This window comes from Anabrus simplex, chromosome 4 (genome assembly GCF_040414725.1).
Source record: "Anabrus simplex isolate iqAnaSimp1 chromosome 4, ASM4041472v1, whole genome shotgun sequence".
NCBI lineage: Eukaryota > Metazoa > Arthropoda > Insecta > Orthoptera > Tettigoniidae > Anabrus > Anabrus simplex.
In genome coordinates this window covers 431,993,261-432,005,891 of record NC_090268.1, presented here as the reverse complement: position 1 = coordinate 432,005,891, position 12,631 = coordinate 431,993,261, and the positions used below count along the sequence as shown (strand labels likewise).

The following is a 12,631-nucleotide window of genomic DNA, read 5'->3' as shown; positions in this document are numbered from 1 at the left end:
CTTGTATCAAAAATTTTATCAGCGAACTATTGTAATTCACATAGATATTTTCTTTGGAATGTGGATGAGATAGCTGATGCGAATGGTAGCACGGATTTTTCCGTTGCTAAAAAAGTGTTTTATATCTGTCAAATTTGTGTTAGTCTGTCAAAGTTGTAATAGATTTGTACATGTTTTCAACGAGCGCCTAGTAAATTTATATAAACTTAATTTTGCCTATCTATGCCGAAAGTTAGCATCCAAAACCTCTTCTGTTCACTGTATGCCTTTAAGATAGTTGTAAGTAATATTTTTCACAGCCGCGGACGGTCTGCGACCTTGAGAGATCGGGGTTCAGATCTTAGGAATGAGAGAGTAGCAGTGACCTTGCTGTGCCGTAAGGACATTTGTCGTCTCATGTGAGTGGATTAATTATATAAAATCCCGATGAGAAGGCATTGTCAAGGTCCCTTGACTATGGAGCATGCGGATACGCTTCGTGATAGTACAGTTGTGGTTTCACAAAAATACACACGGACTAACAATTTGTTTTTTACTTAAAATATCCAATCTAAACTTGGAGCATGGTCCCATGTGTTCATGACCCGACAGGGTTACCTTTGTCGCTACATGGTCCCATGAGCTATGGGTGATGATGGGAAAGGTCCCAGTACAGGCCATTAAGGCCCTTGGAGGAGTGGAAGGTAAAGGCTTCCACCATTGTTAACCGCGGCACCTGATGGGATAGAGTGGTTAGCTCTACGCCCGTCGACCTTTGCCCCCAGGAATTAACCTGGTAGTCATTTTTGGTGTAGGCTGAGTGAACCTCAGGGCCATATGTAACCCCGGAAGTGGAAATCTCTTTTCTTAAATGTTACGACTTCCTGGCTGGGATTCGAACCCACGTCCTTCCGGGCGAACCGAGCACGCCTCTTCCGCCTCGGCCAGGCAGCCCCTAACAGACTTTAAACAATGTACTTATAGTTTCATCCGGATACGCTTCGTGATAGTACAGTCGTGGTTTCACAAAAATACACACGGGCTAACAATTTGTTTTTTACTTAAAATATTTAATCTAAACTTTTTCTTTCTTGATCTGCTTACCCTCCAGGGTTGGCTTTTCTCTCGGACTGAGCGAAGGATCCAACCTCTACCGCCTCAAGGGCAGTGTCCTGGAGCTTCAGACTCTGGGTCGGGGTATACAACTGGGGAGGATGACCAGTACCTCGCCCAGGCGGCCCCATCTGCTATGCTGAACAGGGGGCTTGGTGGGGGTTGGGATGAATGGAAGGAATAGACAAGGAAGAGGGAAGGAAACGGCCGTGGCCTTGAGTTAGGTACCATCCCGGCATTTGCCTGGAGGAAAGTGGGAAACCACGGAAAACCACTTCGAGGATGGCTGAGGTGGGAATCGAACCCACCTCTACTCAGTTGACCTCCCGAGGCTGAGTGGACCCCGTTCCAGCCCTCGTACCACTCTTTCAAATTTCGTGGCAGAGCCGGGAATTGAACCCAGGCCTCCGGGGTTGGCAGCTAATCACACTAACCACTACACCACAGAGGCGGACCTAATCTAAACTAATCAGCAAATTTTAACTGGTATTACACCGTCACTGAAGTTTTATAGTTTCACTCGCAAACTGAGTGCGTGTGGAGGGGGGGGGGGGTCCGGAACCTTAAGTGGAGCAAGCTCCGAATTACAGATTTGGTTGTTGACCACATCTTATCAAAACACCTGACACCAGAATTAGCAGAAAGATAATTGAAAAAATATTGAATAGCAAGACCGAGATAAAATGGATTATGGAAATTAAGGATGAAATTAGAAAACTACAAATAGCAATCGATGACCTTAAGAACGAAACAGACAAAATTAAGATACTTCAAGACACACACACACCAAGCAACAGCCCAAGAGCAAGAGCAATAAAAGGTCTAATGGGAGGCAGCATCTCTCAGGGTGAGGATATATCGGTCCAATGTAGGCCATCAAATATTAAACATATAAAGAAATAAATAAATGGATATAATAATAGTCCACCTCTGTGGTGTAGTGGTTAGCGTGATTAGCTGCCACCTGGGAGACCCGGGTTCAATTCCCGGCTCTGCCACGAAATTTAAGGGCTGGAACGTGGTCCACTCAGCCTCGGGAGGTCAACTGAGTAGGGGTGGGTTCGATTCCCACCTCAGCCATCCTCGAAGTGGTTTTCCGTGGTTTCTCACTTCTCCTCCAGGCAAATGCCGGGATGGTACCTAACTTAAGGCCACGGCCGCTTCCTACCCTCTTCCTTGCCTATCCCTTCCAATCTTTCCATCCTCCGCCAAGGCCCCTGTTCAGCATAGCAGGTGAGGCCGCCTGGGCAAGGTGCTGGTCATCCTCCCCGGTTGTATCACCCGACCCAGTGTCTGAAACTCCAGGACACTGCCCTTGAGGTGGTAGAGGTGGGATCCCTCGCTGAGTCCGAGGGAAAAACCGACCCTGGAGGGTAAACAGATTAAGTAAGTAAGAAATAATAATAACAAAATCACATCACATAAGTAAAATATCGCATTTCAATATTAGGATACATAGGTTGTATTCTCACCACCTACCTGAAGAGTCAGATGGAGAATGAAACTTACTTAGTCATTCTAGCGAAAAATCCAAAGGGGCGAAGTTCATGTGTGTTTCGATCGTAAGGATAGGAAACACTTCACAGCGGAGAGCAGGTATCAGTTTGGAACCGGGAGGGCAATCAAAAGTTCTCATGAAGCCTTCAGAATTCGATGCGATTTGACCAACTCTGAGAAAGAAACAAAGCACAAGAATAGATTATACTCGCTCACTGAACATTAAAGAGGTTTTTAACCACCTTAGCAAGCATTTCACATTGCAAAAGAAAACACTTATCAAGGAAAAAGTTTACAATCATTAAGCTACCAGTGGCGAAGCGTGATATTTTTTGTCGAGTTCCCTGAGATTTAATGAATCTCGAAAGTAACACACGTGGTCTATTCCGGAGAGATATATAGTATGTGAGGTACCGATGTCGGTACGCCCATTGGCGCTCCTCTGGTTGAATAGCATGCCCAGCGTGAGCACATTTGCACTACGACGACCAGCAGCTCCTTGGGCAAGCCTAAACTCACATGTTTACGAGATACAACCCCTCTTCACCCCACTAATCAAGTAGTTGCTACTGCTTGTGTGCGAAGCGGGCTGAGTTGAGCCGAATAGCTGTTGGTTGTTGGAAAAGACATGCACTAGGCAGCGCGAGTTCAAATACTCATACTTGAAATATCAATGGAAATACACTAATAAGAGCGGAAGAAACTAATTTAGGAATTTAAGGGTAGGCTCACCCTTAGAGTCTTGAGGGTCGCCTCACCCTTGCACTTAACCAAACAAAGTTTGCAGCCACCTCCATGTGATCTCTTCAGCGGTGTCACTGGTGATCTGCGCGATGATTCTACTCAATTGGTGTCAAGAAAAGGAGGGTTTCTGACAGATGATTACACTGAGCTATAAACTTTGGGTGTTCCCAACACACATGGGGTTGAGAGCACCTGGAGCTCTTCATCAAGTCATGAGGATGGCCAAAACCATTTATCAATCTACCTCTATAGGGATCAGGTTCATCTCACTTCTGGTGAGCCTGCAAAGATTATGTCAGTCCCTGGCACACACGTGTGACCACTAACTAAGTTCCCTCACCGTTTGTGGCCGTTGTGCCTATCAAGTCTTGAAAGCGATGCTGCATCTCTGGTATTTCGTGAAAGGTTATCGGGCTAGCGATGTTTGACAAAGACCTCGACCTCGAAACAAAATTGAGAATGCGGAAAATATGTGGGGTTTTTCGGCCAAAGCCAATGGACTTAAACAGCTGGATGAAAGCTGGTTACCACTGACAGCACTCTAGATTAGTATGTCACTGAGAAAATGCCCTACATCCTTGATGTTCTCTTGGACAACGGCAGAAAATTCTACCAGGGAGCTTCTCAAACAACCTAGTGAGTGGTGATAGGATGTAACCTACAAGCTGCTATAGTATAAAGCTGCACAAATGAAGGTAGTATACGACTGCATCAAGAGGGGAATGGCACTGGTCTAGAGCTATTTTCTAAGTTTACCAAAAAGCAGTACCTTCTGCGCATGGTAAAGCTCCGCACGAAAGTGCACCCTGACCCTCCAAAACTCGAGAAGTATTGACTGTGTGAAACTGATGTAATGAATATAACGTTACTGCTGATAATAATTGGTGTTTGGTCCAATTTGTGAAGTAAATTTTTATGTAAACAATAAAAAAGATATTCGCTTTTATTTTAAAAGGGAAGCGTGACTAATTCAGGGGCTTATCTGCTGGCTTCCCACCCAGACGGCTGAGGTTCGAATCCCGGTCGATATTTTCATCTCAAGAACCACGTGGCGACAGGAAGGGCATCCGGGCTCAAAACCCCGGCCCAAACAAAAATGATCCTGGGTGGTTCCAGCGACCCCAGAAATACCTGGGGTAAGCTGAAGAACGTTTTTTTTTTTTGCTTTACGTCGCATCGACACAGATATGTTTTATGGCGACGATGGGATAGGAAAGGCCTAGGAATTGGAAGGAAGCGGCCGTGGCCTTAATTAAGGTACAGCCCCGGCATTTTCCTGGTGTGAAAATGGGAAACCACGGAAAACTTTACCTATTTGCTTTACGTCGCACTGACACAGATAGGTCTTACGGCGACGATGGGATAGGAAAGGCCTAGGAATTGGATGGAAGCGGCCTTGGCCTTAATTAAGGTACAGCCCCGGCATTTACCTGGTGTGAAAATGGGAAACCACGGAAAACCATCTTCAGGGCTGCCGACAGTGGGACTCGAACCTACTATCTCCCGATTATTGGATACTGGCCGCACTTAAGCGACTGCAGCTATCGAGCTCGGTGAACGTTTTATTGCTTTTATTTTAAACCATATTCAAAAGGTTTAATAAGGTTGCGACCCCTAAATATAGTCGCAATGACTAGTAATTTTTCAGGACTTATTCAATTTTTATTTAAAGTATACAATCCACGCCCCTGGTCATCCGTATGAGAGATTTGTAGTATGTGAGATACCGCCACTGGCGCTCCTCTGTCGGTCACTCGTGAGTGTGTTTCATGTTTAAGTGAACAAAATCCACCTTGACACGAAACAAACCTCACTAGTGAGTTGTGCTTCCTCTTAAAACAACAATCACCAACACAATCGTAACGAGGCTATTTTGTAATGCGAATAACAATAATAAAAACAATAAGAGAAAGCAATATGATGATGCAATAATAAAAGTACACTAATATTATCACAAAGCAATCTAAGCCAAATATATTTTTACAGAACGTACATCATACAGAAAAGTATTGAATTAAGAGCCAATACATGGTAATAATGCTAAAATAACTTGTCTACGACAAGTAAATTTAAGAAATGAAATTAACATAAGATAAATAAACTAATTTCAAGATTATGCCAAAATAACACAGGGTTGAAGAGGAGGAAAAGTGAAAATAAAAGGAAAAGGAAAGGAAAAATACCATCCATCATAGGTGGAGGAAAATGATGTTGAAGAGGAAAAAGAAAGCGGATTTTAAATGTCAGCATTAGATGATTTATTGATAGTTTCACAATTTTATTGCCCTCATTTATGTCCACGGTTCGAAAATGAAAACCTACAACCTGTTTTCCAGTCAATGACCGGGTCAGGGATGTAATGAATGAAGCAGATATAGGCTATTAGTACGATGGGGTCGCCACTCCCAAAGTGATTTATTAATGACTGATAGATGCTACGAAATGAGAATGCAGTGTGTTGCTGGAATTAAATATGACAGGGAAAACCGGAGTACCCGGAGAAAAACTTGTCCCGCCTCCGCTTTGTCCAGCACAAATCTTACATGGAGTGACCGGGATTTGAACCTCGGTACCCAGCGGTGAGAGGCCGACGCGCTGCCGTCTGAGCCACGGAGGCTCTTATGTCCACGGTTTATTATTGTAATTTACACTTAACCACAACAGTCAAGGAGGGTAACGTTCTCCATCCGATTTTTTGGCCTGTTCGTACGTTACTATATGACGATTCTCTTTATATCATTTTCGAACTACCTTACAATCAGCTGATCGTGGTGTTGGCTTCACGTCGCAACATGGATGAAGTGGCACTATTCGCACTCTGTGATTATTAATGCTCCAAGCTTTCGGCTAACGGGCTTTAATTTTGCACCAGTAATTCTAAAACGCACACTTTCAATATTTTCTGTCATTCGGGAGCAACTTCCCCTTGGTTATATCACCACTGATGTTCGTTGAATTAACTGCAGGCAGGCAGCGCTTCGCCTCTCTGTGTTATTCTAGCTCATTGTCACGGTCACATCCATCAAAACCCTTCTCTTATTGGACAACCTGTACGTATTCATTCTACATTCGTAGTAATTAACCCGATGTCAGTATTACAATTCTAACCTACTGTGTATGTTTAGTCATCAGCCCGAAGGCTGGTTGGATCTTCAACAGCTCCACCATCAGCTGTCATAGATGGCCTAGATATCACTGAAAAGGCGTACTAGGGAAATGAGGCGTGAGGTAGTTTCCCGTTGCTTTCCTCACTGAGCCAGAAGTTGCTATTACATATCAGACTGCCAAGCTCACTGAAATGCATTCACAAACCGACCCTATGAGCAACAGTTTCACACCATTCATAACAGGGACTGGCTGTAAAAGGATTTGCATTACTAGCATCGCTCATACCCCAGTCACTTTCATATTGTCAAAGCCAAGTGTAAGACAGAGACAGATCAATGAAAGTAACAAAATTGCTCTATCCTATGCCAGACGACGTAGTGCACTGTAAACACCAGGTCCCGCCAACAAAGGCACTCTTATATGGTTAATTTTGAACCACACTCTACTAATCACAGTATATATAACACTTTACCTGAGAAACGGTGGTAAGTCCTCTTCCTCATAGAGTGAGATAGCTGAAGACAACAGCGACTGCTTGGAGCAAAAGTTCTATAAAAACAAAACGTAAACAACTTAGAAAGATATTCATTCAGATAGTCATGTTATCAAATCTAGGAAAATATGGAAGAGAACTTCATAACAAGAAGAAGAAGAAGAACAACGTCAGCACCTTGTCTGCGTTAAGCGACGTAAATCGAATAGCAAACAATAGCCTTGTTTAAATTAAATTTAACGATGGTTTGTGATGATCATGACCGCGGGCAGATTATATACTCGTAATATTTAAAGCAGCATTCTGACAGTTAGGGCTGAAGGGAGGAGCATCGCACGTGCTATTGCACGGTGTTGCCACATTCCTGCATTCCTTTATCCTTACCCCTCGTTTCCGGCTCAGTTGTTCGTTCGTTCAGACCACTGTGTTCTGTTGTACGCAACTCGGAAGCCAGAGGTTTGGCAACTCTTGTTCAACTCTTGTTCTTTTCCGACCCCGACGCTATTAGGTTTGCGAGGGCTAGGGAGTCTTTCATTTTCACGCCCTTCGTGGCCCTTCTCTTTCTTTGACCGATATCTTAATTTTTCGAAGTGTCGGATCCCTTCCATTTTTCTCTCTGATTAGTGTTATATAGAGGATGGTTGCCTAGTTGTACTTCCTCTTAAAACAATAATCACCACCACCACCATCCAAGCAGGTTTATCTCCGTGGCAACAGCAGTAGGCACGCCCACGTTTCCATGGCAACCGTACTCCCTTCTCACCACCCAGGCAGATAGCAAACGGATCTCCCTCTAAGAACTGTCAGAATATATCTTTAAATATTACGATCATAGTTCTCTCAATTTCCCCCTCAACGACCGGCGACTCAAACGTTAAGCAATACACTCGGCCCCCGAGACTAAGCAGATTTATGACTGTCAACAGTGGTCTCTGCCTCTTGATCAAGTTTGCTTTGTCAATGGCATTCCACGTGGAGTATTTCAAAAGCGTACCGGTCCTGAAGCCGGTTCGCCTGTCAGCCTCCAGTCTTAAACGGCTGCACGCAGTTCTGTCCAGTCTCACTGCTCTGCTGTGACCATTAGGAGATGGCTCTTGACCAATAGCATGCTTGCTTTGTCAGTGACAGTCCACATAGATTACTTCAAAAGCGTGCCGGTCCTGGAGCCGGTTCGCCTGTCAGGTCTCCAGTGTTGCACGGCTGCACGCAGTTCTGTCCAGTCTCTCTGCTAGCTCTTAGTGGGCAAGGCCCATTCTACACGAGCTCTAAAACACTGTTGTTTGGCCGCCTGCAACCCCGCCTTCGAACATCTCCTGGCTAATAAGATGGAAAATTTCCATTATGATATACACGAGCGTTCTCAGAGCGGGCTTCGTTGAGGTTTAAAAAGCTACAGGCGGTGACTGCTGGCGGTAGGAACGCGAACCGATCTATACGAGGAAGAAAAAGGCCGGTGGACAGCGTCCGCACAGTATCTATCATATGTTGGAGTACTCTTCCTCATGAGGGTACCACGTTTAACAATATTATAATTATCACCTACAAAATAAAACTGTTCATGGAATGAGGGAACTGACATTCTGCAGAACTAAATAAATACCGGCGTGTGGCCTTCGGAGAGACCTGGTGCCGGTCTTTCGATTTGACATGTGATAGGCGACCTGCGGTTCTCTAAGAATTAATTTTAATAATGAACGCGATACTTTAATATAAATTACTTTTAATTTGTTCAGAGAAGATTATTAGTGATTACCTCGTTGTACTTACCCTTAAAACAAAAATCACCACCACCACCATGCAGCCTCCGAACGATCGGCATTAACCAGTGAAGGTTAAAATCCACGGCACATCCGGGAATCGAACCCGGAGCCCCTGGGACCTTAGACCAGCATGCTGACTATTTAGCAATGGAGCCGGAGATTTTGTAGAACTGAAAGAACTTGTCTCGATACATTCTATGTTTACCGATCATAGCATGAAATTGTCCTGTTGAAAGGCCTTACATAACATGGGATGGGTCCATCAACCTCCCTTTTCACGAAATGTCTTTACCAATTACTTCAACCAAAATAAATCCTGCAATACACCCGGTCTACACAGAGTCAACTTTGAAAGTGACCTGCACAACAGCGTTTTAACAGTTCCGGTAGAATAGCCGTAAGTATGTTTAAATACGTGTGTTTGCTTATATACAGTATATAAATGATGTGAGTAAAGAAGTGGAATCAGAGATAAGGCTTTTTGCGGATGATGTTATTCTGCATAGAGTAATAAATAAGTTACAAGACCGAGCAACTGCAGCGTGACCTCGATAATGTTGTGAGATGGACAGCAGGCAATGGTATGTTGATAAACGGTGTTAAACGTCAGGCTGTGAATCCCACAAATAGGAAAAGTCCTCTCAGTTTTAATTACTGCGTTGATGGGGTGAAAGTTCTTTATGGGTAACATTGTAAGTATCTAGGTGTTAATATAAGGAAAGTTCTTCATTGCGGTAATCACATAAATAGGATTGTAAATAAAGTCCACAGCTCTCTGCACATGGTTATGACGGTGTTTAGGGGTTGTAGTAAGATGCAAAGGAGAGGGCAAATAAGTCTCTGATAAGACTCCAACTAGTGTATGGTTCTAGTGTATGGGACCCTCACCAGGATTACTTGATTCAAGAACTGGAAAAAATCCAAAGAAAAGCAGCTTGATTTGTTCTCGGTGATTTCCGTCAAAAGAGTAGCGTTACAAAAATGTTTCCAAGTTTGGGCTTAGAAAACTTGGAAGAAAGGAGACAAGCTGCTTGACTAAGTGGTATGTTCCGAGCTGTCAGTGGATAGATAGCGTGGAAAGACATTAGTCGACTAATAAGTTTGAGTGGTGTCTTAAAAGTAGGAAAGATCACAATATGAAGATGAAGTTGGAATTCAAGAGGACAAATTGAGGAAGTATTCGTTTATAGGAAGGGGAGTTAGGGATTGGAATAACTTAAGATGTTCAATAAATTTCCAATTTCTTTGAAATCATTTAATAAAATGCTAGCAAAGCAACAGATAGGGAATCTGTCACCTGGACGACTGTCCTAAATGCAGATCAGTATTGACTGAGTGACTGAGCGTTTTGATCGCTGTTTAAGAGCTGCGTTTTGGCAGTCACGTGTAGGTTGCAAATTTTAAAGGCGGTTACAGGCGGCCAAAGAGCGGCGTTTGAACAGCTCGTGTAGAATGTGCCTAAGATTCGACAACGCTGTGTCTCGAGTTGGAGAAATCCTGGCACTCCGCGGACACAACCAGCCAGCTAGGCTTCAAAAGTGTGCCGGTCGTTAACGAGGAAATTGCAAGAACTATACTACGGCTGTTGAGAACTGTACCCATGTTTCGGTTTTGACGGAGTAGCAGAAACATATTCTAAAGTTAAGAGATTGCTCACCTGTGCCAACAGGAGGAAGAACGCCTTATCATTGCTTATGTTGAGGAAGGGCAGCATAGGCTCATCATAGAGACTGCTGTTCTGGAGCATGGTGTACACAAGCATGGTTGATATGTCGTCCGCCAGTCGAGATTCCTTGGATAGTGGAGAGTCCAACTGAAACATACAGTATACTTCCGCTTGCTTTTCAGATATAACAATAAAAATTATAAAGAACATTTATTACAGAATTAATTCAGTACTAACTACACAAGTTTTCATTGCGTATCCCCCTGTGGGCGGAGGTGGCAGAATACATCCACGGTATGCCCTTTCTGTCGTAACAGGCGACTTAAAGGGGCCCGAAGATCTTCTACTTTGGGAAGCATGGATTGGCAGCCATGGAGCCCTTAGCTAAGTCCTAAAATTACTTCCATTTTCTTGTGCCAGGCTGCTCACTTTCATTTACCCTATCCGACCTCTTCCGGTCAACTCTCGTTCTGTTCCGACCTCAAAGGCAATTGAGCATTGAAGGCATAGGGAGTCTTTTATTTTCACGCCCTTAGTGGCCGTTGTCTTTCTTTGGCTGATACCTCCATTTTTCGAAGTGTCGGATCTCTTCCATTTCTCCCTCTGATTAATAATAATAATTGTACCAGGGGCAAACATTACCTGGCTATTTAAAGTGCGCACCTTATCTATGGCCATCTAGGTCAGTGAACACGAACTTTTAAAAACCTTCTAAACACGTTCTTCTCCAATGGTTAGATGACTCTGCCATCTATTTTTCAAGCGACCTCTAGTGGACTAAATATAAATGAATTTCTAAAGATAATTTAGTTGTTGTAGTTGGTAAACTTTTTCCTGGTTATTGTCTTTTATGTATCGAAGTTGTCAACACTACTCCTGGTTCCTCCTCTAATGCAATCTGCCTATCACATGTCTGTAACTAAGTTCTCTATCCAATCAAATCCGGGGGTATGTATGGAAATTTAGCCTACCAATGCTCTGGATTTTAATTTAATCTGGAACATTCCCCTACGGAGCTATTTAAGGGGAGCACTTTAGAACCGCCTTGTCTGACTTGCTCCTGTTATTTAGAGTGCCACTTGACGGAGGTAAGAGAGAGCAGGAGGCAGAGTGCGACCGGATTGAAGATGTTCTAGCACTATAAGATAATGGCAGAATTTACTTAAACATGTGATTGTGCCGGCGAGTATTTCAAGGGGAAGGTTTCAGCAGCTTTCTTAATATGTAATCTTTTCTTTTGGGGCTGAAATATGGGACCTACTGCGCAGTCTTCGGACTCTATTTATATCCCCTACTGCGAAAACATTTAATGTAAGACAGCACGAGTGGTGACCCCCGGATCCCTCCTCTTCAACTTTTGAGCTTGGTGGCTAAAATTCTCAACTTCTAAATTTTACTTGTTTTGGCTTTTAAATACCCCACCTTAGTCACACCTTTTTGGTATAGGATTAGTCTTTGTATCATAGGACATTAAGCCCACTTAGGCTTTTTCCCCTTCCCGAATGTTCGTTACGGAGAGCTGGTGTTTCGCTTCCGTGCCTTTTGTTAATGGCCTATTTTGTGTAACTTTTTATTATTATACTTCAGGCCTTGTAGTATGGGTAATTATGCCCCTGTATTTTCCTTGTGGTTCTGTGGGTAACCGTGTCTAGGTTTAGGTTCCCTTCAGGAACAATACTTAATCGAATTGTGGAACCTTGTAATGGCTAGTCCACCATGGGGCAACCGGTGTATGAGCACTATGAAGTGGGGTCACCCTAGGGCTACCGAGAGTAATTGAGATTGTAAATAGCAACTGATTGCCCGATTGAGGTTATCCACTACTGTATCTTGGAGCTGAGACTCCTATAATATTGTACCTGTCAGGAGCATTTATGCTCTTTCATATGCAAGTCAACGACTGAGAGTTCTCCCAATTTACCTTGGACTTCTAAGTCCAATGCATTGTTGGAGCTGATGAGCACGTTGTTAGTGCAAATATCCAGAAATTATATTCCAACTGTATCTTGTAATGTCATTAAATTACTCTCTCTGAATTAAAAAAAAAAGAGAGTAATAAAATGTCTGCATTTGTTACAGTAAATCTTTGCTCTAAGTTAAACCCTGTCCAGCCATTGAACTCAGGCCCTTCCTATTCCTCTGTGAGCCACAGAACCACGGTAATAATTATTATCATTATTACTATTTATTATTATTATTATTATTATTATTATTATTATTGTTATTATTATAGTTGCTTTACGTACCACTAACTATTTTTACGGTTTTCGG

General features: G+C 43.3%; 1 protein-coding gene across 1 annotated transcript in view; it reads right to left on the bottom strand.

Moving 5' to 3' along the window:
• Positions 1-2,605: 2,605 nt before the first annotated feature.
• LOC136872319 (endothelin-converting enzyme 2) overlaps positions 2,606-12,631 on the bottom strand; it is a 274,577-nt gene continuing 264,551 nt past the window's right edge. Inside the window, exons 14-16 of the mRNA XM_067146134.2 lie at positions 10,352-10,507; positions 6,914-6,990; positions 2,606-2,762 (exon numbers count right to left, since the gene is read on the bottom strand). Coding sequence (XP_067002235.2) covers positions 2,606-2,762; positions 6,914-6,990; positions 10,352-10,507 — 390 coding nt within the window. The remainder of the gene's footprint in view (positions 2,763-6,913; positions 6,991-10,351; positions 10,508-12,631) is intronic.